General features: G+C 40.3%; 1 protein-coding gene and 3 non-coding genes across 4 annotated transcripts in view; 2 read left to right on the forward strand and 2 right to left on the reverse strand.

Annotated features, from left to right (window-relative positions):
* LOC109486539 (corticotropin-releasing factor receptor 2-like) overlaps nt 1-15,119 on the reverse strand; it is a 28,856-nt gene extending 13,737 nt beyond the window's left edge. The window contains exons 1-5 of the mRNA XM_019790376.1: nt 14,970-15,119; nt 14,021-14,206; nt 8,562-8,669; nt 6,859-6,971; nt 6,242-6,342 (exon numbers count right to left, since the gene is read on the reverse strand). Coding sequence (XP_019645935.1) covers nt 6,242-6,342; nt 6,859-6,971; nt 8,562-8,669; nt 14,021-14,198 — 500 coding nt within the window. The 5' untranslated portion in view covers nt 14,199-14,206; nt 14,970-15,119. The remainder of the gene's footprint in view (nt 1-6,241; nt 6,343-6,858; nt 6,972-8,561; nt 8,670-14,020; nt 14,207-14,969) is intronic.
* Nucleotides 15,120-23,412: 8,293 nt separating this feature from the next.
* On the forward strand, nt 23,413-23,496 carry Trnal-cag. The gene has a single exon. It is a non-coding gene; the product is annotated as a tRNA-Leu (tRNA).
* Nucleotides 23,497-23,787: 291 nt separating this feature from the next.
* Trnan-guu lies at nt 23,788-23,861 on the reverse strand. Its single transcript has one exon. It is a non-coding gene; the product is annotated as a tRNA-Asn (tRNA).
* A 689-nt stretch (nt 23,862-24,550) lies between these two features.
* Nucleotides 24,551-24,634, forward strand: Trnal-cag. The gene has a single exon. It is a non-coding gene; the product is annotated as a tRNA-Leu (tRNA).
* The last annotated feature ends 2,760 nt before the right edge of the window (nt 24,635-27,394 follow it).

Here is a 27,394-nt window from a genome sequence, read left to right on the forward strand (position 1 = left end):
CGCTCTGTCCGATGGCAGGGGATGCAAACAGCGCTACCGCCGGGTCACACTCCCGTTCCGCCCGGGGCGGCAAGACGCTCCGCCCGAGGCGGGAAATCCCTCTCGTACGTTGACCGGGCTGTACCCGGCCGCTGACAGGCTTGCGTTCGCGGGCTGGTTTCCACTCGTGGTCTGAGTTGTTCTCGCGTTCGGAGTCGCCACAGTGTTCCTCCGGGAGTCTGCAACTGTGAAATAGAAAAACACGTTACCCAGAGGAAGAGGGATAGCACACATACTTATCTGCCGAGGCATGCACGTGCGCTGCCACGTCGACAAATCTTTATCTACCCTGCGCTCCGAAATACCACCAAACAAACCTGTTTCCTCGAGACATTACCACAACAGTACCTTCTAAACCAGGTAACCAACCCGGGAATTCTGCATGGAACCAGAATAATGCTGCCACCGCCGGAATCACAGAAAAATGGCCGGATCAACCGGAGCTAAACCACACGCTACCTTCGCTGGGGCTGGCTTCACAAAACTGATGAAGTATGGGGGGTTGGTCACATGGCCTGACATCTCGCTCAACAAGAGTCTCGCGAGATGTCAGTCCATTGTGACGTAAGTGGGAATATTCAAATTGCAGATTGTGTAATTTTTATCCTGAAATCTTGAAAATCTATCTGCAAATTGCAGACTGAAGACGGGTATTTAGAACACTGAATACATGAAGTGTGCGGGGGGGCATGATGTCGATCACCGGATCATGATTTTTTTTCGCGTTGACCCTGATTCAACCCTAAAATAATACTCGAAGAGAACTTCAAAAGTCATCTTTTACTAATCATATATAATTGTTTACATTATATCATTTGATCAACCTGATCTATTAAAAATTGTCAATGGAAAATACCTTGCCAAACAATGCAATACCTATTTAAGTTAATTAAACACTCACTCATTAATTAATTAATTTCCTAAAATACAAAAGACATGTTGGTGAAAGTTAGGCACCCAGGTAATATCAATAGTTCCACGGACAGCTATGTAGGCCGGAGCTTCTATTGCGTGCGATCTACGTTTGGTCAGAAAATACACCCCCCCCCAACACACACAAAAACACCGATCCGGGAACGCCTGAAAAGGAGGCTTTTAATAAGCTTTGCCTGCAGCGCCTTGATTGGTCGGACGTGTGACCCTCTGGACTGCCGGCTAATGGAAATCTGAACATCTAGACTAATCCACACTGCTAATGCTCATTGACATAATTTATGCAGTTTATTAAAATCCTTGATTACTGTGAATCCTTGATTATAGACATGTCTTTATCAACATTTTTGGCAAATAATAAAATCAAGTTATTGTTCAAGACAAATTAAGTTTGTTTTGTCAGCAGCTTTGTTATGCAACATTAATAGAACTATGATTTTGAAATTAGCAACCATAATGGAAAGTATACAAACGTCCAAGGCATAAATGGTAAAAAGTGCACTCGCAACAACGACATCTAGCGACATGCGGCAACTCAGCATGTCTGCATGGCCGTCGCAACAACGACATCTAGCGACATGCGGTGACTTAGCATGTCTGCATGGCCGTTGAAGGGTGGAACCGTTGATCCATCCATCCGTTGATCCAATCTCAATCTCGTCTGAGTTACCATTTTCGCGCATGCGAAAATGGTAAAAAAAAACGTTCAAGAAATTCTTACTGTGTTGAAAGTGTCACGACAGCGCCGCAAAATATAATAAGAGAAGATGTTATAAAGGAAAGAATCAGAACAGGGTGACTACTGCTGTTTTGTTAATTTGTCTTTATGACAAATAGAAGACTTGTTTCTTGTGTTCTTTGTGTCCTAACATTTGTACTTCTACAGTTAGTATATTCCAAATCTAGGCATCTCGTTTTTTGGCCCTTCGTGTTTTTATTGCGCGCTTGCCTTAAATTTAAGGTAATTAGATTTAAGGTCTCCAGTGGACGTCATCCATACCAATTACTTGGTGTGGCCGTAGAAAATAACCTGACATATGTCCAACCTATCCTCCCCCTGCTGAAGTTATAGTACAATCCCTCAATGTAACGTCATTTGATCCCATCCCATTATGGGGTTCCCTGGCTATATCCAGCTGTCGGCTGTCTCCAAGCAGATGTAGGTGGGGGATTTCTAAACACAAAAGGTCCTATTACGGGGACATGACCTCCACGACTCTCATCTTTGAACTCAATCTTGGAGACCACGACAGTAACATGCCTATCAAATTTCATTAACTTCCATCCACACATACAAAAGTTATCCTGCTCACAAGAAAAATTAACAAAATGCCCCCTGTAGTCATAACGAAACCCCCCACGAAGCTCAGTAACGAACTTAACCTTGGTCCCGACAATAGTAAGCACCACACCAAGAATTATAATCAACATTTTACAAATACTTGAGTTATCTTGCTAACAAGCCACAAACACAAAAGGTGCACTAACGTGACGCACGGACCCCCACGAAGCCAAAACTTGTACTTGACTTCGGCCTCAACAGCGGTAATCTGCCTGCCAAAAATCATGGACGTCGAATCATGCCTTCCAGAGTTATATCGCAAAATCCGCAGTTCCCCACACTCCGGCGAGACAATTTCATAGTCCTTCTGACGAAGACAATTATGTCCTTGATCCGTAATTAGCTAAAGTGTCTCCGGATATGTGTAATTTTGGTCTAAAGAAATAGCTAATGTTAAATCGGTAAATTTCTATTAGCAAACGTAGGACCTTTGGTCTTGGTAAAATGTGAATATATATCCTGTTAATTAGCTGAGATACCATCTGGTCGTCAGCGCACAAGCTGGGATTAGTGCTGTCCCTAGGGTCCGGGGTTCCACAGGGAAGCCAACTCGGACCAATTCATTTCTGCAGATTACCCTAATTACCTCCAGGGCCCATTTGACGACTTAAGAAGGCAATTAACGCCCAGAGCGTCGTTAAGATAAAGTTACGCTTTGCAATTCAAATGCCTTTTCACAGGTCTAGATCTACGTTAAGGCCACACCAATTTGATTTGTTGGTTCTCGGATTTTTTTCAGAAAAAAATATGAAGCGACAGGGCGAAAAAATGAAAACAGAGCCAGGCATTCATTCTATGATAGGACTCATGCGAGCCTTGAAGTCTACATACCAGACTGGTATGTAATTCAAACAATGAATTTCAAACTTGTAATCAAACCACTGCATTGATAGATGTAAATACTGTAACAATTCTGAAGAGAAGGGACTTCCTTCAACTGTTGTGGCCAAAACATGATAATTTTTTTAGTTGATTCAGAGCCTGAAATGTTTTTTTTTTTTTGCAAACCGGAAAAAAGGAAGCGGGCGAATCCGAGAACTAACAAATTAAATTGGTGTGGCCTAATACCAACAATCCAACGACACGCAGCAATTTTATTTGAGCAATTTTATCGGTTTTTATCTGCGAATATTTTTCTCGGCCGTAATAAACTTCATACACCATAAGTCATATGCATACAGTATGTGTATATAGCTGGCCCAAAGCGATAGACATCATCTCATATATGTTTTAAACGTTTGTCCACCTTGCAAAGTACATGTACAGAGTACAAAGTCCTAGCCTCGGGTGTTTTAGCGGAAAGACGCCATGGTAAGCCATCTAGTCATCAAGGGGCCTCAACACAGAATGCTGCACAGACATGGTCTCAACGGAAAGTCACATTTATAGAGATAAGTTACATAACTCATTCTGGGACCTGTGGAGCTTGATTTAAAACGAAACCTATACAGGGCGAGAGTCCAGACATGTTAGGTTTGAAAAGCGTTAAAGGTTCTGACTAGAAGGTTGTCACTCTGGATTCAGAAACGTATTCTGAATTTTGGGCATTTATTTGATATGTTTACCGAAGGAAAACGTGTTGTTTTTGCTCTGTTTCTTCTTCTTCTCCAAAACCAATAAGGTCAATGACCTGAACCAGACGTCTCTCACCATGGTAACTAGTGTTGGATTACATCATGTTACAATTTTATAGCAGGAGGGATTTAGACTCCTGTGTAACCATATATATATATATATATATATATATATATATATGAATGTTTTTGAGCGAGAATTAACAGAGCAGACCATATGCGAAGGTAAACATTATGCATTTGCTTTGCAAATGTTAGCTTTCTAGTTAATTTTTAGATTTTACTTGTTGTAGAAGTTTTGGTTCATCTAGGCCTTGGTAGAATTCAGAAATACTGACACGGATAGTTTTCTGAACCATCATTCTAAATTTGTGGATAGATATTCATAATGGGTATATCAATCATTTTTATATCAGCTGAGATATGTTAATACAAGTAAACGATGGATTTAAACGATTGTGAACGTTACAGGTCTTGGTAGAATTTAGAAATACTGACACGGACAGTTTTCTGAACAATCATTCTCAATTTGTATATAGATACTCGTATTCATAATGGGTATATCAGTCATTGTTATATCAGCTGATATGAATAAATACAAGAAAACGATGGATAATTTGAACGTTTGTGAACGTTACAGGTCTTGGTAGAATTAAAAAAATACTGACAGGGACAGTTTTCTGAACAATCATTCTCAATTTGTAGATAGATACTCGTATTCATAATGGGTAATCAGTCATTGTTATATCAGCTGAAATGAATGAATACAAGAAATTTGAACGATTGTGAACGTTACAGGTCTCAGTAGAATTCAGAAGTAGTAACAAGAAGACTTTTCGGAACCATCATTCTTAATTTTTCAAGATTTATAACGTACACTTCTTAAGAAGGGATTGCAGCTCATCGCTACTATCAGTCAGCAGTAATATAACCAGAGTATCTTCAAGATAAAAATAACAAGGTGAGATGATAAGAAGATTTCCCGCGCAGCTAGCATCATAAATCCTGACACTGATACAAGGAAACGACTCCTATCCTTCTGTTATATGGCTGTTATAAGTCTGCCCAAGGCCACAGCAAGTAATTTGTATGGATGACATCAGCGCGCGCATTAATTTTCGCCTGATTTTTTGGGGGAAAAAAGAAATGTTTCGGTCTGATTTTTGGGGGAAAAAAGAAATTTTGTTGCCCTTTGACAGTGGACAACATGCCGAAAATGGGTAAAGATATCTGTTGCCATGCCGGAACGTGGATGGCAGATAGACATGAAGAGAGGAGACAAGACAAGACAAGGCTCTGGTTTATTGTTTTGTCTTTTACTTTGTTGCAGTGTTGTATTTCATTCCTTTATATGTGATGTTGCCACTGGATCAAAAATCTTGTTTAACAAGGTTTATGGTCTTAAAATTTGTAAATGTAGAAATCTTCTTTTTTTGGCCTGCCTTGTTTTTTTTTTCGGCGTATCGCATTAGATTTGGAGTCTACGGAGGATGTCATCTATAAAATGTACTAATTTTAGCCTTAATGGTTTGCCTTAATAGTTGTCATGATTTTATTTCTGTCTTTCAGGGTTACTCTTATTACAACTTGTATTTTAGTCTGCTTTATGTATTTTTACAGCTTCAATATATCGCAATTTTAGCGACAATCGGTTTCAGACTGGATGTAGCACTTCTTTGTGTAATATCTTCTGATAAATTGCGAGTCGAGCAAGACAACAGAAAAATCTTCTTATCCTTAGAAGTCTTAGTGTTTGAGAAGTTTATACATGTAAGATACGATCTGATTTATTGCTGAATAACATCAATGATGAATTATAATGTCTCCTGATTAAACTAATAATCGGTATACAAGAATAATTGTTCCCAGAACTCTCCTAGTGAGGAAAGTATCTTTATATTCTGCCAAAAACTCTACTATTTATATCCACGTTCCAAATTACCCGACTTTTTTTTGTTTTCATGTAAAATATTTTCGAAAACAGCCAAACAATTGACTGATTAAAGTATATTTCAGATGTCACATGCCTAAATGTATCAACAAGTTGGTTGGGTTAGCATAAAAGTTCATCAGGGCATACCAACCTTCGCTCAACTGGGACGGGGGGCGGTACCGACTTCCGACGAACTTTGACCCAGTGCTGACGTCACACGTGGGTAAAAGTCACGTGTCTACAGCACTCGGGTCAGAAAGCTGATGAATACTGAGTAATTCGGTCAAAAATTCCTGTTGAGTTATTTTTTCTTGAGTTGGAGAACACTTTATTTTTCATTAAGTGTGTTGGGTTCTTTAACGCGCAGAGGTTAATTGATTTTAAAAGACTTAATTGGTTAGAGAAGTATATATTCCTTACCTCAGGTAGTAGTAGATGAAGACGGTAGCCAATAGGAAGGCGAGAGACATGCAGGACCCGTAGAAATAGATGTCACGAACAACGAAGGTCAGGATTGGCAGCTGTGAACCGGAAACGGAAGATCGTAAAAAAAAGAATGTTTATATCATACACCCATGGTCAGTTCATGGAACAAGAAATTAAACGTCCCAGACTACTCACAACAATTATGCTTAAGGCAGTATGTTTTATTAGTATTTTCTGATTAAGATTTCCCCAATGAAAAGCATATCAATTCTGAATAGCAAACTAACGTTATTAAATCTGTTAAGCAGGCTGACTATATAGTACTGCATGTCCACAAATTGTTGTATATGATGATGCAGATCATATAATTTACTGTATTATGAATCATTTTCTCTTCTGTTGGAAATTAATCCTTCATAATGACTTCTACCAACACATATCAACTTTCAAGATAATATAATCTACAGTGTTAAGATGTACTGATTTTTTAAAATTTAAAGCAAATGATTCATATGGCCGATGAAGATACAGACAAGGTTGCCCATCTAGTATGTTACGTCTGATAGATATACTGATAGATATAAGAATAAGAAACCAGAAGTTAAGACCACCTCTTTGACCGGAGGTTCCGGCGGCAGCTTGTGCGGGAGACAGGCGGTGTAGTTAGTCCACGGTCCCCACAGCCACTGCCCCGTCTGGTTACACGTACGGTACGCCAGGATCTCTACAGGGAACAACGTCGGGATTTAAAAGGAGATTTAGTGTGGTTGGATTCAAGTGTTTTCTTCAGTTATAGCACAGATTGAAGATATTGAATGTGATTTTGCCACTTTCTCGCTTTGTTACACCTACGGTACGCCAGTATCTCTAAAGGGGAAGACACTAGGATCAGACATGGTAGAGCCCCTGTCATACATTCAGAACCTTCCTCCGACCACCAACCAACCAAGGTTGGCTGAAGTTTGATCAGATTTAGGCAAGGCCTACCTTTCTATATCAAATCGAATTTGAGTTACATTTGAGTCAAATTTGACTCAGAATCACGCCCCGAACGCTGCTGGCCTATTTCCAACCACCAGCCAACCAGTACCCAACCTAAATGTTTTAAACATTTTTGAAATATTTGGCTGGCAAAACCGAACTGTAGCCGAACATCAGCCAACCACAGTTGACCTTGGTCCCGACCTACTCCTAACCATATATGGTTTGGGGAGTTCGGTCGGTGTTCGGGAGGCCATATTCGGCTACGTGTAACAGGGGCTTCACATAAACATACGAGTAACTCACACAGGTACACAGGTGTCGGTGGCCCCTAAAGTACTCTAAAAAGGAGATCTAGTGTAGCTGCATCCAAGTGCTTACTTCGGTTAGCACAGACTGTAGATATTGAATGAGATTTTCCATACTGTTTGAGTTGGTAAATCTGTGCGCAAATACAGGTCGATTGTATCACGTTGCCATAGTGATGTAACGTCAGCTGATAGGTTGCTATGGTGATAAAATCACAATTAGCAACCTTTAGCTGTAGCGTGGGCGTGCACAGAGCCAACTTCATTTCATGAATAAAAGTGTGGATTTAATTTGATATTTTCATGTTACTGGGCCGCAAAGGTTGATGTTATGGCCTAAGGTAATTTCCCAGTAAAACATTATTAAATAATCTTCAAATAGGTGTACGATCACTATACACCTCGGGGTAGGCCTTTGATGATTAACATCGTTTCTTTAGAAGACCACGGGAAGTTAATCTGATTTAATATCAAGCTTTGTGAAGATGTATCTGTGGAGTGTGTTTTTTGTGCTATTTCAGAGAAATAAATTCAAATTTCTGTCTTAGAAATAACGGGGAATATCTGAGAGATCTGTGGAGGATTGGATGGTAAAAACATGAGAGAAAGAAAGGTGGAAAAGGAAAGAAGACAAAAGAAAACTAGAAAGGAAACATTTGCCAAGAAAATGCATAATGTTTACCTTCGGATATGGTCTACTCTGTTCTTACTCAAACACATTATATAAGGTGACGGGAGTCTAAATCCCTCCTGCTATAAAATTGCAACATGATGTAACCCAGCACTAGTTACCATGGAGACAGACGTCTGGTTCAGGCCATTGACCTTATTTTTTGGAGGAAAAGAAGAGGAAGAAGAAACAGAGCAAAAACGATATGTTTTCCTTTGGCGAAGGCAAATATAATAAGGGAGGAAGGAAAGAAGAGAGAAACGGAAGAGAAAGCAGCTTTCTGTTGCCGGCCTATCACAGATTTTTAAATCTGTGAAGTTTAATAAAGAAGATAAATAAATAAACGGATACTCACTCGAGCCGTCGTAGCCCTTGTGTTCCGGACAGGGCAGGTAGACGGTGGTACCGGCGGCGACAGGCGGCCAGCAGTAGATCCGGTCCCAGGTACTGTTACAGTAGTCCCCTGGTGAAAGAATGGCAGTTTTTATTACTTGGAGCTGAACCTGCACCAGGTTTTCAGCACCAAGGACAATACCCACTGTCGTATGGAAACCCTGCCATGGTTGTACCTGGTCGCGCTTTACTGCCACAAACGTACGAAAGCAACATGAGACTATTACAGGATTCTGGTGGATGTACTGTACAGAATACTACTGCTTTGTCACAAAAAGGCTGTCGTAGCATCACTGGAAGTCTTAGAGTGAAAAATCGTAGTGCGTATGTGACCATGGCTGCAGTTGAAGGCACGGAATGAAGTCTGTTGTATAGCAGCATTGTGGAGATGTTATATGTATAGTTGCAATGGCAATATAAGTCCGTATATCACCAAAACTCATCACAAAAGATACTGCCGTTACATTGAGTTAAAGGTACTATTGGAAAGGGTTAGTGTATGTAAGTGTAGTGTATGTAAAGGGAGAGTGTAAGTAAGAACGTTCTGATTGCATCTTTGACTAGGAATTTGCGCATATAATGTATTAATTTTTGGGAGAAATACATTGAAACCGTAAACATCGACAGGGGGATAGAACAGTAAAAAATTGGCATTTACGCCTATGTCATTCGTGAAACATTGTCATTTTGCCAGGCGCGTTTTTCAATAAAAACTAACGAAGTATTGTATGCTTGCAGCGATGTATTTCATCCCTTTTATATGCGAATTTCCCACTGAATCAAAACCATTTGTACAATGATTAGAAACTTTTATTTTTCAGTGACAATGGGTGTTGTAATAGTTGACAGTAAACCTTGCACAATACGGGTATCATTTCTTGTTTAACAAGGTTTATGATGTCAAAATTTGAAAATGTAGGAATCTTGTTTTGGGGGGGGGGCGCTTTGTTTTGTTTTCGCCGTATCGCATTAGATTTGGAGTCTGTGGAGGATGTCATCCATACAATTTACTTGCTGCGGCCTTACTTCTATACATACATGGAATTTCAGCCATAAATTCTACTCTACCCCAATGATGGGGACAGGAAGTCTCCAGTCGCCAGCGCAGTTATTGTAGAGCTCATGTAATTGCAGAGTTTGGAAAATGCCGCGGAAGAAGCTAAGAGGAACTTCCGTTAAGAATGCATCAATTTTGTCACGGAAGGAAATGATGCTTAGGACATCCCTACAATTGTCGGTCTGTATGATGAATGTCAAGCCGAAATGTAAGTTGAAAGGGACAGGAAGAGACGATTCGAAGACGCCATATAAAATGTTAAGCTTTCATGCAGTAACAACCGGATACTAGTATTCATCTACTCGTATAATGTATCCTGAAACTTTTTCGGACCATTCTATCTAATTTTACAAAAATGAAAGATACTGTGTTTTTTATATATAGAATCAGGTATTTTAAAAACCTATTAAAGGCATCCAGTGCAGTTTTTAGGGCTTGGAAACCCGATTTTTCAAAGTCAATGTTCTAGTCACTTTTCTACATACTAAGTTGAAACCACACTATCCATTATATAACCGTTGTAGAGCAAAATTCCCTAAATTCTGACGGAAAATGGTTACTGGAAGGGCCCTGGGCTGATTTTTAGGGTACCACCCAGAAAATAAAGGACTCATCTTGGGGCTTGTTTCTGCCGTTTTAAATGCCCAAAGTATGAAATACTGATTGAAATGTGCTAATGTGGGCTTTTAAAACTGCAGAAACAAGCCCCAAGATGACTTTATTTTCTGAGTGGTACCCTAAAAATCAACCCAGGGCCATTCCAGTAACCATTTTCCGTCAGAATTTTAGTAATTTTTGCTCCATGAGGGTCAATATAGATTGGGAAAGTGTGATTTTCAGCTCAGTACGTAGATAAATGGCTAGAAAATTGGCTTTGAAAAATCGGGTTTGACTTTACTATGACTTTACCTACATGAAAACACACGATGAAAATTTATCATGTTTTGAATTCTTTTCTGACAATTTTGTTCTTCCTGCCAACATCTGACAACATGCCTAATGCATCCGGCCTGGTACTTAAAAACCATCAGTACATGAGTAATGTAACCATGCTCTTTGCTCTCTCCAAAGGTCAACTATATAATGGCCCACGACTTAGTTGTTTACTCACGATTCTGTAAGCCTTTTCGCCTATCCGGATGAGCCAGTCTAATGGCTAGGTACTTAAAAGCAATAATGGACCACTATCTTCTTTAAGCTATCTTTATATCTTGTCTTTTTGGGTACCTTTGATAAGGTTAAAAGTTTAGGCCACACCGACTTCATTTTATGGATGACATCCACGCGCGCATTGATTTTCGTCTGTTCTCAAAAAAAAAAATTCACGTCATCCGAGGCTCTGGCCTGGATAGCCCATGGTAGCGTGCTATATAGCGACAGTAGGGAGCCGGTGGTAACTCAGGAGGACGGCACCCAGGCTACTGAAGCTCCACGACTCAAGAACTCAGCACATACGTGCAGTGTCGATTCATGAATCCGCAAAAATATTCATAAATGTGCCGGATTGTCATATACAGCTTTGTATTCCTGTGGTTTAGTAGCATTTTTATTTCTGGCCAGAATTATTTTTTATTCGCCCGCGCGCACTAGTTTGGGGGTCTTCAGAGGATGTCATCCATAAAATTAGGTCAGTGTGGCCTTATGTAAAGGCTATGGTAACGAACCACTACCATATACAACACTTGGACATACATGTATATCAAATGTATCTAGCTCATGCAGCATATAGCGGTTCCATATTCTGTATAGTAACCCTATGAGTTTCTGAAAATATGAAATTCAACTGTTTTGCATGACAGTGTATTTGATCATCCTGTATTAAACAAACTCATCTCAAATTATATTTTTAACATCACAAAGAAACGAGAAGAAGCCGAACCTTTGTATTAGAGTAATTTTAGAGCTGATTTTGAATAGTTATATTAGTATCAGTAGTCCTGTTTGTACTACAAGCATGTATAAACCTTTTCATCTGTTCACCTGTACTTAGCCCGGTAGGGAATGAATGTACAATAAAAGTTATCTAGTATACATCGGGTGTGTTGGACCCTCTTTGTACTAGGATAGAATTGTCCGGATCCAGCCGAATAGATAGATTTGCTTTGCATTCGAATCAATCCGGATAATTTTATCCTAGTGGGAAAATGGCCTTAGTTTTGTGTTTCATTCTTTTCAGTTGTGTTCATTTTTATGTCCCTACCACATGTTACCCGAATAGAAAGATTGGTTTTGCATTCGGATCAATCCGGATAATTTTATCCTAGTAGGAAAAGGGCCTTATGTTAGGCTATGTTCAACACGAGGAAAATTCTCTCGATCAGGCAGACACTAGTGGTGTTTTATGGCTATGTCCAACACGAGGGAATTCAGTTGTGTTCGTTTTTTATGTCCCCACCACATGTTACAATATGCACACCTGGTACAGAATGTAGAAGCCTAGGGCGTATTTTCTATTCTTTGACCAGACGGTCGATACCAACAGAAGGTCGTCAGCCGGACTGTGGTCTGTTACCCAACCCCATTCACCAGTTACCCATTCCCATGACGCATTGCGCCTGGGGGTAAAAATTCCCATGTTGCATTGCGCCTTGTGATCTGAATTATGTGTTTATGTGGTGTTTTTTTTACATTCGTTGATGACAGAAACTAAAACAATGAAGGTTGCTGCCTTAATATTTATATACTACAACATCTGTTGAATTATTTCAAGCAATATACAGTATTTGAATCTCCTTTTCTATTGACAGACTGTAATGTTATAGCGTTACCACTGTAATGTTACAAACCACATGTTCCATGTTAGGCCACACCAAGTAAATTTTATGGATGACGTCCGCGCACGCATTGATTTTGGCCTGTTCCTAGAAAAAAAACAAGAAATTCCGCTTCCTGTAACTATGACCAAAGAGTCATGACAGTCCCGCAAATCGTCAGATTGACGTGAAACCCGTAACGCAAAAACAGGACAGGACGACAACTGATGTTCCACCTGATTTATTGCTATTTTGATGATGAATGAAAGACTTCTTGCTTGTTACACTGTTTCACCTCATTCAATTTGTGTCCTAACATTTGTCGTCTCTTATTATATTTATAATCTAGGCATCTTGTTTCTTAGGTCCCTTCTTGTTTTTCCCCCCCTCGCATTAGATCTAGGGTCTTTAAAGGACGTCATCCATAAAATTTACTTGGTGTGGCCTTAAAAAGAATACAAAAATTTCATTCAATATTTGTTGTCAGATTCTACCTATGTCCTATAGTAAGTCAATTAATGTTGAGCATAAAATGCCCCAACACCTCAAAATTACAACAAAAGACAAGTTGTTTAACGTCAACAAGATACCCTCCGGCGCTATGCAATCTGGGAGATTTTACACACACACCCCAAGGTGCAATGCGTCATGGGAATGGGAAACTGGTGAATTGAGGCATGTAGTCATATTGTAACTACCGGCCATTAGCAGTGTATGTAGTAATGGGGGATGCATTTGCCATCTACAACATTAAGTACCTGTGGCCTTTCTTAAAACACAGAACACTCAAGATGTCTTAATGGTCTTCTGTACTTCACTTAGAGAGGGAAGAAGACGTTTTGCAGCTCTCATGGTGCTTGTCATTGGCCTTGTCGATAGTGCTTTTTCTAGGAAAACAGACAATCTGTATCCGTTCTTACAAAGGGTGGATTTTGCCAGCCCGTTATTCTTTGTATCTGTGTATCTGCGTGTGCCAATGATAGCAATTTGTACAGCTTTAGTCGGTGAGTAGCGAGAAGAAAGCTATAGAGAGAGGATAGCGACCTTCTTTATCGAGCGACTGCAGGCAGACGGGATCTTAAACAACTGATGATCATAGGTGAGACGAACTGAAGTTACCGCACAGTTTTTTTTTTCATTAGGCCACACCAAGTAATTTTTATGGGTGACGTCCTCTGGAGACCCTAAATCTAATGCGAAAGCGCAAAAAACAAGAAGGGCAAAAAAAAACATGTTTTCATGACGAATAAAAGACTTGTTGCGTTCTCTCATTTATTTGCGTCCTAAGATTTGTCGTCCCTTAGTATATTTCAATTCTAGGCATCTTGTTTTTTCGGCCCTTCTTGTTTTTTTTTTCGCGCTCTCGCATTATAGATTTAGGGTCTCCAGAGGACGTCATCCATAAAAATCACTTGGTGTGGCCAAATGAAAAAAAAAACTACTACCGCCGCGGTTAAACACACATCAACATAAGTTTTATACAAAAACATTGATTTTACAACAAATATATGCAGTAAACAATAAGGCACAATTTTTATGAATTGAACATATACAGATCGTTTGACAGATACACCCGCGTACATGCCAACATCTTTTCTTATCTTATCTCACCTTCTGGGATGTCAAAGTCTGCGCCAAGACATTCTTCCTCGGTGATGATGAGTTCCTTGAGAAAGACGTAAGTGCCGTTTGCCAAGACGGCTGTGTAAGACTCCATGGCGGCCTCCTTAAGTGTGTGAGCAACTTGCGTCGTGAGAGTCCACAGGCCCGTGGAATTATCTTCTGCCATTCTTCCAGCTGTGGATCATATTTGCCAATTTTTTTATAAGGCCACAGCAAGTAATTTCTGTGGCCTATATGGATGCATTTTTGACATCAGCGAAAATGGGCAAACATGTGTGTAGCCAAATGAATAGCAAAGTTCTTTCTATCACAACCATTTATTTTTTCAAGCCAACGTTTCGATGACCTTCTGTCATCTTCATCAGGACAATAAACCAGTCAGTATTGCCCTGATGAAGATGACAGAAGGTCATCGAAACGTTGGCTTGAAAAAATAAATGGTTGTGATAGAAAGAACTTTGCTATTCATTTGGCTACACACATGTTTGCCCATTTTCGCTGATGTCAAAAATGCAGTCGTTTACCAACCTGATGAAATTATTTACGGATGTGTGTAGCCATGCCGAAACCTGATTAGCCTCAACTACTCACTGACTACACCCAAAATAAGCTAAAATACTAGTTGTAAACCTACCGTAGATATGAAATATAAACATTAAAAACAGGCGTCGCTGATGGTTAGAAATCCAGGTAATAAGATACGCCAAAAAAGTCAGTTACTCGAGAAACTGGATATAATTTTGGAAACGGCCAGGCGTCTTTACCTATTTGAATATCAATCATAAACCTGCTTATCTGACAATTCTCCAGTGTCACTGACGAAAGGTAGTGGATGCTACCTGAAACGTCAGATCATATCCAGTTGCTTGAGTAACTCTTTTTTTTTCGTATTAGAAAGAGACATATGAAGAAGACTTTAACAAACAAAACACCTTACCTTGTAGGTTGTGTATGCTAGCGCTGCCCACTGTAACAGCTATAGTAGCTGTTCTTGCCAATCTTTGATAAGAGAAATCCCGGCCTGAACACTTGTATAAGCCTCACGCCATGCAGGAAGTCCGCACCTCACGACGTAAAGCACTGCTTGGAAGATGCTAAAAGGCAAATATAGATAAGGGAGCTGATCATTCCATTCTTTGTACAGGGGTGCCACTGGTACACTACATTTAACAATATCGAAACCTTTTCATCGTTTAGAACATTAATACAGTCTTTGCACCACCGACTAACATTTTAAAATCTCAAAAGTGAATTTTAATGTCCTTTATAAGAAACATAACAGAAAGTAGTTTGGGTAATATGTCCTTGTAATTTTACCCGGATTTCAGAGAAATGGAATAGCCCATTCCTGACCTCGTTCCCAGAGTCACGTGGAGGAAACAGGTGTCCGCTCAGCGGTTGGTCGATTAACTTTTCTCTGTAGTTTTTGAAACCAGAAATTGTAACGGCTCAAAACCTGAGCAGGATTGCTTCTAGTTCCAGATGAGGCCCGCAAAAGATGGTTCTGGGTCCTTTTGATGTGTTTTAAACTGCCGCGATAGACGCAAGCGGTTACTGTGTGGGTGTATTGGACAAAGAGAAACGATTTGAAGATCAAGTAAAGCGACGGTCACAACTCGCCGTACGTGCTTCTGCGTGCTGTCTACGTGCAAAAACGTGGGCAATCGCACGGCATCCGTGCGTGGTGAGTACCACCTCCGTACGGAATCCTACGGATTTGGGAGCACGCAGACACGCCGTAGAACTTTAAGTGCATGTAATACTTTTTCTACGTGCGGTCTGCGGATTTACCACCCGTGCGTGCGAGTACGTGCGACGCGCGTGCCCCGTACAGCCTATGAGCGTGCAACGTACGGACTCCGTGAGTCTAACTTCACTATTCTCACGTGCAATTGCTGTACGGACAGCGCACGAAGCATGTGCGTGCCACGCACGGTGCTTGCGTCATCCGTGCTTACTCCTCACTTCCCAGTTGACCTGCTCAATGACCACGCAGAACACACGTGCACCATACCAAGTGCTCCGCACGTGCAACGCACGTGCAACGCACCTGATTTCTACAGTATATAAAGACGACTTGACCGGCGACTGCCAACTCGTCTCCAAGATGCCCAGGAAGGCTCAGAAGAAGACTACCAGACAAGACCCAAAGAAACGGGCCGCGGAAGACACCAGGGCGGCTAGTGATGATGACGTTAACAGGAGGTGCACGCACTTACAACGTGCGAGTGAGTAAGGAAACCGTGCGTACGCCGCACGTGTAGGTACGGCCTGTACGCGGCAACGTAGCAATCGCACAGAGATCGTGCGTTGTAAGCACGTACAACTCACTTACCACTTGCGCAACGTACGATGCACGCAACCGCTGACGGCCAGGCGTGTCGTGCAGACCACGTACGTACACCTTGCGCAACCGTGCGAGTGACGTACTCCCTCGGCCGGCCACCCTACGTTTGCAGAAAAAACGTAGCAGACGTAGCCACGACAAAAACGTACGGACAAAAAGCACGCACGGCGAGTTGTGACCGAGGCTTAAGGGACAAGATACACAAGCGTTATGTCAAAATGTATGTCGGGGTCAGTACACGTATAGTCTTTCTCTCAGGTAGTCCAAGCTTCAAATATACATATTAGAGTAGAAAATTAACATTTGCAAAGCAAATGCATAATGTTTACCTTCGCGTATGGTCTGTTCTGTTATTTATTACTCAAACACATTCATATATATGGTCAGACAGGAGTCTAAATCCCTCCTGCTATAAAATTGCAGCATGATGTAACCCAACACCAGTTACCATGGTGACAGACGTCTGGTTCAGGTCATTAACCTTATTTGTTTGGAGAAGAAGAGGAAGAGAAACAGAGCTAAAACAATATGTTTTCCTTCTGCGAAGGTAAATATGAATATGTAACTGTCATGCAAGAATATTTTGGTGTTTCGCAAATTCGTCTAAGTGCCCACTATGGAACTGGTTTTCTCTGATGCCCATGATCATGATAATGATCATTCTGGCATACCCATTTTCACCCGAGCGAAGTGAGGACAGTCTTGTTAAGTGCCTTTCCCAAGGGCACAAGGTTGGTGTCTTGACAGGATTCGAACCCGGAACCGCTTGGTTCGAAGTCGAATGCTCTGCCGTTACGCCACACAACCCCAGAAATTTCGGTGGAGCTATACTTTGATTCTTCTACTCTCTTCCTCTTCGTGTATATTCGTAACTACATATTTCCGCCTCATCTCTCATCTTCCTCTTTTCCACACATATCCCGATCCCTCTTAAACGCATTCCTCTGCTATATATAATATCTATGATTTCAATGTGTAGAATTGTAGTTCACAGAGCATTATTATACATGTACGTGTACAAGAAATGGCTAGAGCAAGATGAGTTGCACTTTATGTTGTGCAGAGGAATGGTATTCAGGCAAATATCATGTTTTAGTTCGACTTTTCAACGTGCAATAATATGCCTGAATATGTTATAGGGGTTAGTCAAGGACATGTTGGTTGGTGTCATTATTTCAGGCGATTTAATGATCCCCATTCCCGGTGGATACGTACCACCTATCTAGAATCTTAAGTAACAAGGAATTCTGTCTTTTTATCCATCTTGACTTGAGACATGGACAGAAATCGTCAGGATATTATCAAAGTGATGTTCTATTGCATAACTCTTGTTGAAAAAAAATAGCCTCTACCGGGCTTCGGGAGACGGCTGGAAAGAGTAGAAATCGGTCAAATAGCTAGAGATAACATGCCGAGGGAGTTGGTCCGCTAGAGAGTACATTTTGCCGCACCCGGCATGTTATCTCTCTATATGACCAATTTCTACTCTTTCCAGCCGTCTCCCGATAGCCTGGGTACCATCCTACTTGTATGTGAAACAAGTAGTCAGAAAGCTGTTGCGCAAGCAACTGGACATGATTTTGGAAACGGTCAGAGATCTCACTGACCAAAGGTAGTGGTCACTGGATGCTACCTGAAACGTCTGACCGTTTCCAAAACCATATCCAGTTGCTTGAGTAGCTGGGTTTTTTTGCGTATCTTACTTATTACCTGGATGTCTAACCTTCACTGACGTACGTATCATACAGGTAGTGCTTGTAAAATATATAATCGTCACACGTGTACATGCGGATATACCAAAAAATTATAGTTATCTAGTTATGATGGTCTAGTTTTGAATGACGGTGCAGCTTGTAATTTCGACTGAACAATAACTACACAAGCTTTTACTTTGCCAGCATATCAGAACGCACCAACGCTATGACGAACACAAAGTGCTGTACAGATTACCCATCCTTTTACGCCAAAAAGCAGTTACTCAAGCAACTGGATATGATTTTGAAAACGTCTCAGACAACAGACAACACCAGATAGTCACTGACGAAAGCTAGTGGATACTAGCTGAAGCGTCTGACGTTTTCAAAATCATATCCAGTTGCTTGAGTAACTGCTTTTTGGCGTATCGTATTACCTGGATGTCTAACCTTCATCGACGACCCATCCTTTTCTTTTGCACAATTTCTGCTTCCCTGCAATGTTTTCATGCAATAGAAAGGCGGAAATTTGTACCATCCACTGAGAATCATAACGGCGAATCCCCATAAGTAGTTATGGAGAAAACGATACCGAATTTCTCATTAAATGAGAGACAGAGGTGTTGTTTAAATCCTCAGGGAAACCCTTCTCCCTCTGCATAGCGCGTAATTGGCACGGCGAAAATCCGCCGCGTCTTCATTTCCGCTTACACCAAATGGCAAAACCGCTGGACTCCAGAGGAAAATATAGAACAACGACCGGAAACGAGTCATTTTACCATGTCTAGAGTCGACAGGGTCATCTTTAAATGCCCAATCATAAAAATGTTCCACGTAAACGTAAATTGTTTAATATTTCCGTGGGACATAAAGTGTGTAACAAACTCAATCGAATGAAACCATATCTATATGAATTTGCATATTGTACTACAGATAGTTACAGACAGGACCTAATTCATAAACTAGAAAGGCAACATTATTTGCAAATAAGCAAATGCATAATGTTTACCTTCGCATATGGTCTACTCTGTTAATTCTTACTCAAACACATTCATATATATGGTCAGACAGGAGTATAAATCCCTCCTGCTATAAAATTGTAACATTATGTAACCCAACACTAGTTACCATGGTTACAGACGTCTGGATCAGGTCATTGACCTTATTGGTTTGGAGAAGAAGAAGAGGAAACCGAGCAAAAACAATATGATTTCCTTTGGTGAACATATCCTCGTAATAACCTCACACACAGCCTTATACACATAGCTCTCCGAGACATGTGACTGTATCTTCTGTATTTGCTACCTACAGATTGAATGTTTGATGTACGAAGCGATATCTTTCATCTGCTGACAAGTGATAGATCATACTATACATGCTTCCGATCATCATTAAAAACGACTTAAGTGACTAATTCTGATAACTCTAATAAATCTAAAACAACACGATAAGAATCAAAACACCCACGGATTGTTGTTACTAACTCTTAAATTCTAAGACTTGAATAGATTTGGTTACTTTCAGGGAGAGCTGGTATGTTCATAGATTAGACCGCCTGTTACACAACAGATTTAATATAGATAAAATTAGAGTTTCAGGGAGTTGTGCAGACTTAAAGCAGACTTAAAGTTATCTCTTAGCTGGACTGTTCCATTTCCATGTGTCAGGATACAGTACGTTTTTAGACTGCAAAGCATGCACTAACATAACATAACATAGACGTCAGCTGTGCATAGCTTTACATGTAGGCCACACCAAGTAATTTTTATGGATGACGTCCTCTGGAGACCCTAAATCTAATGCGAGAACGCGAAAAAAAAAAACAAGAAGGGCCGAAAGAACAAGATACCTAGATTTGAAATACACTAATGGGCGACAAATGGACACAATTGAATGAGAGAACACAGTGCAACAACCAACAGGTCTTTAATTCGTCATGAAAACAGCGATAAACTAGACTAGAGAGGCCGACATTTGCTTGGGAGCAAATACAGCATATTTCAGTCCATCTCCCTCCCACGCAAAAGTGGACTATTCCAAACTTACCCCAGTGTAAAACTGGCAAAGATTCTCAAATAAATGAATTATATAGTAGCTATGTAATTGAGAACAAAGATGTAAGAACAAGCACATGAGAGAACACAATATATTTCATCCATTCCATGGTATGGACTGAAATATAATCAGTGGAACAGCAGTTGTCGTCCTGTCCTGTTTCTTTCCTTACATCACATCTTCCCTTATCCCACATGATGATCCTGTCAATAGTGTAAAGTTTTTGTTACCGACAGGATAATCCTGTCCATAGTACAACATTTTCTGTTATTGACAGAATATTCCTGTTTACATTAATCTTACGATTCGCGGCACTGTCGTGACTCTTAGGTCATAGTTACAGGAAGCGGAATTTCTTGGGTTTTTTTTCTGGGAACAGGACAAAGCCAATGCCAGCGCGGACGTCATCCATAAAACTCACTTGGCGTGGCCTTACGCATCAACATGTATTTAAATCAGCTGCTATGCTCGGTTTAGTCGCGAATCGGCGGCTGAATAGGGGGCTACGAATCGACGGCCCAATCGGGGGCCTACTTTAGGTTGGTCAATCATCTGAAAATGTAACATTCTCAGTATAAAGCGCTCACATGGCTCAATGACACATCAATATGGATACAGAGGCTTTAGTTGTTTTCTTGTGATACGGTGTCGTGAGAGCTTTAGGGCATATTCACCACTGTTACATGTACTACATGTCGGCAGGAATCCAAAAGTGATAAGCTAAACAATATGATATCGTTCTCTTGAAATGCCACTGACAGAGCTACTGTAGTATTGCCAAGTTACTAGGAAATAGCTAGTAACTTGGCAATTTCTTCTCGTAAAGTAGATTTGACCTCTACCTGTCCTGTAGTGTCAAAACGGGGCAGAATCAGACGTTGTGGGACCTGTCCTTGGTGCTGAAAGCCAGGTTTAGTAGCGCTGTACGCTCTACGGTGCAAGGGTCGTCTCAGTATTGACTGTGCACGCCGACTTGATACGACACTGGGGAAATTACAGCAGCTGGAGGTTACTTAGGTGAAGTCTTGGTGTGACTTAGCGAGTTCGGGCCAGATCTGATGCAACTCCGGAGGACTTGTGGAGTCGTGTGGCGCAACAGCAGCGTGCGCGACTGGGAATCAAGAGGTCCTGGGTTCGAGTCCTGACATGCCACCGATATTGTGCCCTTGGGAAAGGCACTTTACACGACTTTCCCCGCTAGACTCGAGTGAAAATGAGTATTGTCTGTCCAGTATTCGTTTCTATGTGCGGGACAAAACACCAGGAACAGCTGCCTCTGTTCCGCGTGTATTGCACTGTTGCAATTTCAACAAATCAAATCAAAACTCCGGAGGACCCCCGATGTCAAGCGCTAGCCATCTACATGATCCTGCCTAATACATGATTCAAACACTACTTCAATATACCTGAGACAAGGGGTGGGAGGAGGGTGGGGGTTTTGTCGTGATGTGGGAGACTGAACCTAACCTATTCCCGACCGTAAGTCTAACCCTAGCCCTGCTGAACAATGACCCCAACTCTAACCCTAACCCTAAGTGTAATACCAAACCTAAACCTAGCCCTAAACACCTGACCGCTCACGTATGTGGCAGCTCAAGGATTTGGCTCAACACCGGTGCAGTGGGAGACTAAACCTAACCTAACCCCAATCGTAAGTCTAACCCTAGCCCTGAACAATGACTCCAACTCTAACCCTAACTATAATACCAACCCTAACCCTAGGCCTAGCCCTAAACACCTAACCTCTCACGTATGTGGCCAGTATGCTGTATACATTCAATTTCACATTGTGATCCATTTCTACATGTTATTGTTGTATTTTAGAACGCCCATTTGGTGTTTTGTCATTTGTTATTGGTTGTATTCTTCTTTGTCAGAGAGGCTACAATTAGCAATTTGGGCTAGAGTTGTCTACCACTATGTCTTGTACTTTTTTTGTTGTTTAAAAAAAAACAATAATATTAGACAATAAAAAAACTACAACTTACTCCAAAAATACGAAATTTAACTTTTGAAATAATGAGTAGGACTTAAAACTTCACACTGTACATCTAGAGCCATGAGCATTTTTTATGTAGTTCTGTCACGAATCGTTGAATAGTTTGAACGGGAACAAAAAAAACTATTTTCTTGGAAATCCCTTGAAGTATAACTTTTGTGATAATAAGTAGGACTTAAAACTGCACATCTAGAGCCGTATGCATTACAGCTATTTCTCTCACAAATCGTTTGAGCGGGAACAAAAAAAGATATTTTCTTGGAAATCGCTTGAAGGAATTGTAAAGCGATTTTGAGGTACAAGTACATGGTACAAGGGGGATATATGCTAAAACGCCACAGGCGAATACATAACAAACTTCACCCATGTAAAGATTATATACTTACAGAAAATTATCCTGTTTTGAAGTGAAAAATCCATTTGAAAATGGTTCAGGGCTTATCCACCCACACGAATGCTTGTCAAAGTATGTCTGAAACTTGGATTATCTTATGAATTCATATACCAGTAAATCGTATAAAACTGTTGCCATATGGTTTATGCTTAAAATCCAAGGTTACCGAAATCCCCTACAGATAACAAGCACTTAACTGAAATGTTACCTTGTTGAAAAACATGTAAAGGGATTTAAAAGGACTTACATATTCAGACGTTTCTATGTACTGAGAAATAACACGTAAAGACGTTTTAAGGAAAAGTGGAATGACCTAACAAACTACATAATGGCTTTGTTGAAACGGGGTCCACCTATACACCGGAATACACCGGAATACACATAAAGGAGGGTGAAATGTACCGGAATACACCTTGCTTGGATGAGTTAACATCATAGGTTGCACAGGAATACACCAGAATACACATAAAGGAGGGTGAAATCTCCCGGAATACACATTGCTTGGATGAGCTAACATTCTATGTTGTTGTATTTTGGCATATGTACATGGCCCGAGGTACAAGAAATCATCTAAAACTAGAAAGGTAACATTTGCAAAGCAAATGCATAATGTTTACCTTCGCATATGGTCTGATCTGTTAATTCTTACTCAAAAACATTCATATGTATGCTGACAGGAGTCTAAATCCCTCCTGCTATAAAATTGCAACATAATGTAACCCAACACTAGTTAACATGGTGACAGACGTCTGGTTCAGGTCATTGACCTTATTTGTTTGGAGAAGAAGGAGAAACAGAGCCATATGTTTTCCTTCAGTAAACATAATTTTTGGGTGATCCCGGCCCCAGTAACGTTACACCACACGTAGGTGCCTGTTCACAGTCGTCAATGTCAGGATGGCCGAGCGGTCTAAGGCGCTGCGTTCAGGTCGCAGTCTGGTTCTCCAGGCGTGGGTTCGAATCCCACTTCTGACATTAACTTTTGGACCATGCACTGATGGAAAATATCTTTATCACAGTCCTTTTCCTTACTTTTTACTATGGTGAAAATCAACACGTATTTTCTCTACAAAAATGAAAAGGGGACTAACTTGCCCCTGTATTTTTAGCTGTTCTGAAGTGTTCAAATTTGTAGATTTTTTAAGAAACCGTATGAGGAAACAGTACTAGTATTTTCTTTATGTGAGTTACGTTGTTAAGCTTGAATATTGAATAAAAGACTGTTGACAGGAGTCGACAAAAACGACTGGTACAAAAGAACAGGGTCGTCCCTGGGTGGGCTCGAACCACCAACCTTTCGGTTAACAGCCGAACGCGCTAACCGATTGCGCCACAGAGACCTACATGTCTTTACAAATGATTTCTGCTCCTCCCTAAGTGGAGGCAGGTGGTAACAAATACAACTTTTTTTCATTTCTGATATATGTCTCTTAATATACATATACATTGCCCTTTCAACACTAACTTTATCAAAATAGAGTTTGTTGCAAATACATATCGTAGGGCTAATTGCAAGTACAAGTATGTATTATAAAAAGAAAATACAACGATAATATAAGAGACTACTTCTAACGTTATACTACATTCTACAGCGTAATAGTTTTGTTGTCTTTGACTTCTTTTGAAGAACATCTTTTGGGGTAATGGCAGACAAATTTACTCACTTCTTCTATAATATGTAGGCTCTTTGATTTTACCAGATTTTAGCATTTTGGACACGATGGTAGTAAATAATTGGTTGATGATATCGTCATAACATGAACAATTAGACATGAAATGATTTTCGTCTTCCACTGCACTTGAGGAGTAATATTTACAAATCCTCTCCGACACAGGTAGTTTCATATATAGTTAACGTCTGGTACGAAACCTAGCTTTCAGTACCAAGGACAGGACTCATAAGGTTTTACTTCCTCACCTTTTGTCCTATTTGAACTATACTTCTTGTACCCCATTTCAACTGTCTAATAAAAATGTTTGAATATACTTAAACATTGACAAGGTTTATTTTTCTATTTCATGCATGTAAGTCAGGATGGCCGAGCGGTCTAAGGCGCTGCGTTCAGGTCGCAGTCTGGTTCTCCAGGCGTGGGTTCGAATCCCACTTCTGACATTAAGTTTTTTTTTGTGGTGCGCGTGTTAGTAATGAAGCCCAGAAATTAATTTTGTCTCTAGACAAAAAAATTGAAAGTCAATCCGACAGTACGTCAGAGACGAATCTGAAGGATAATTATTTTTATTATTATTCATTAGTTTATTTGTATCAACAACAACATATCTCGCAGCCTTGACATACAGGGCTGAATTCTGATGTTTGTTTACAATATAAATCATAAATTAATATTAGGGAAATATAAATTACAATCATGTCGGAATCTACAGATTAATATGATATCACTTTGGTTCAACGAATTTAGATATTTACAATAATGCCTTATATCACTCAAGGTTTAACATATATGTTATCCGATATATCCGATATGCCAAGACAAATTCGCGGAAAACACATCTAATACCCTTCAAACAACCAGGAGGCAAGCTAGCAATACTAGTATCATCTATAGTCTTAGCATCACGTACACATTATGATCTTAGATAAGTTGAGTTAAGCCTACTTCCCAGACAGTTGACTCCGTAAGTCCTACCCTTGGGCTAAGGCAGATATCTTAGCATTCGTCGTATATCTTAAGAAAGGTTTAGTTTGTTACAGTAAAGCTTTTGGAATGCCAAAAACATCCTTTCGTTGCATTCGTCCTATATCTAAAGCAAGGTTTAGTTTTGTTACAGCGTAACTTTTGACACGCCAGAAAGATCCCTTCGTTGCATTCGTTCTTTATCTTAAACAAGGTTTAGTTTGTTACAGTAAAGCTTTTGGAATGCCAAAAACATCCTTTCGTTGCATTCGTCAGCAAGGTTTAGTTTTGTTACAGCGTAACTTTTGACACGCCAGAAAGATCCCTTCGTTGCATTCGTTCTTTATCTTAAACAAGGTTTAGTTTTGTTACAGTACAGCTTTTGGAATGCCAAAAACATCCTTTCGTTGCACTCGTCCTATATCTTATCAAGCAAGGTTTAGTTTTGTTACAGTGTAACTTTTGACATGCCAGAAAGATCCTTTCGTTGCATTCGCTCTTTATCTAAAGCAAGGTTTAGTTTGTTACAGTACAGCTTTTGGCACGCCAGAAAGATCCTTTCGTTGCATTCTTCGTTTATCTTAAGCAAGGTTTAGTTTTGTTACAGTACAGCAAGTTCCACTCTACGATAGTTCTTGGAAAATACGAGTTTTTGAACACCTCAATACATGGTTGAGAACTCTGATATTTGAAGGCTATGCAACTGTTTATAATCCATCATAACTGATAACAGGGGGTTCTTTTTTTTCTAATCAGTGCAAAGTGAACCTGGTCTTAACATCGTATATCGATGATTTTCGGTTCAATACAATGTCACATCAATTCCCCTCGTTAAATTGCACAGACACATTCGATCCCAAAATTATCAGATACATTATACATTATACATAATACATAATTGCATGGTACATAATTAGTTGTCATAAATTAGAAAATCTCTAAGAATTCAACAAGAAACTGTTTACAGCAGTCTTGAACTTAGTCATATTGGGACTGTCAGGGAAGACCGAGGCTGGTAAGGAGTTCCACAGCCTGCTAGTCCTTGGTACATATGAAGACATGTGAAGCTGAGTGTTGGATTTTGGTACTTTAACAAGGTATGGGTGCCCACTTGTAGTTGAGCGAGTTACTCGCGTTCCAGATACTTTGGTCGGCAGAATTCCAATGAGTTCCTCTGAGGGTTGCAGGAAGACATGCCGGTAAAAGGTACTCAGACTGGCTACTTTTCTCCTGTGTTCCAAGGGATATATTCCAACCTTTTGTGGATCCCCAATTTGGAGCTGACGTACAGCTCCAAATTGGGTTCTAAGAAACTGCATGTCCAGAAGGTTCAACTCTTAGTGACGCGGTGTTTCAAGTTCACGGCAAATTAGCACACCGTGAAAAATATCACCCATGACTTATGCAGAACTAACAGCGTGTTACCAAACATGCCGGCCTGTTGAGTGAAATATATAATACCTAACTTCGTAGACTATACATGATGTGCAAAATGACTAATAAACTGGTGGATGTCCCAACTACTAAGTACTTAATACCAGCCCAGAAGAGAACAAGATAGTCATGCCTTCAAGTACCAGAGTTATCAACCAAGGATTGAAGTGTTGAGAAATTCATTCTTTCCTAGAACTATCGCAGAGTGGAACTCGCTGTCACCAAGTACAGTAGGGGCATTGTCATTAGATAGCTTTAAACAATGTTTAGAATTGGATGTTCAAGGGTTAGGTGTAACAAGTCGATCGGTGTAATGTAGCCAGCTGCCGCCGCGCCGCGTGCCTGTGAAGCTGGTGTGTTACGCCGAAATGGCGGTTATACCGGCTATACAGATACAGAAGATGGTGTGTTACGCCGAAGGGCGGTTATACCGATATACAGATACAGACAAATAACGTTTTGTTTATTTTGTTGTGTTTTGAATAACACTGTTGTATCGTGCATTACTAGTATCCCAATCATAGAATCAATGGAATTAAAAAAAAATCATAGAAGTCCAATTTTAGTCGCATAACGATCACCGTCTAGTGAAACTACAATAGTGAATATACCTTGCCCAGCTTCCCCACACATCTATTCCAGTTGAAATTCTACTGCATAACAATCATTCTACTATGTCCCTTCCCGAGTCATTTAGAAACTAGAGTTCCCCGATCTCATACCTTCGCCAAATGATGTTAATCTTTATGACTGACAAATTATAGATTATTCCCCCCTGATTTAACAAATAGAATCATGAATTATAT

Source organism: Branchiostoma belcheri, unplaced genomic scaffold, assembly GCF_001625305.1.
Source record: "Branchiostoma belcheri isolate BF01 breed outbred unplaced genomic scaffold, Haploidv18h27 scaffold81, whole genome shotgun sequence".
NCBI lineage: Eukaryota > Metazoa > Chordata > Leptocardii > Amphioxiformes > Branchiostomatidae > Branchiostoma > Branchiostoma belcheri.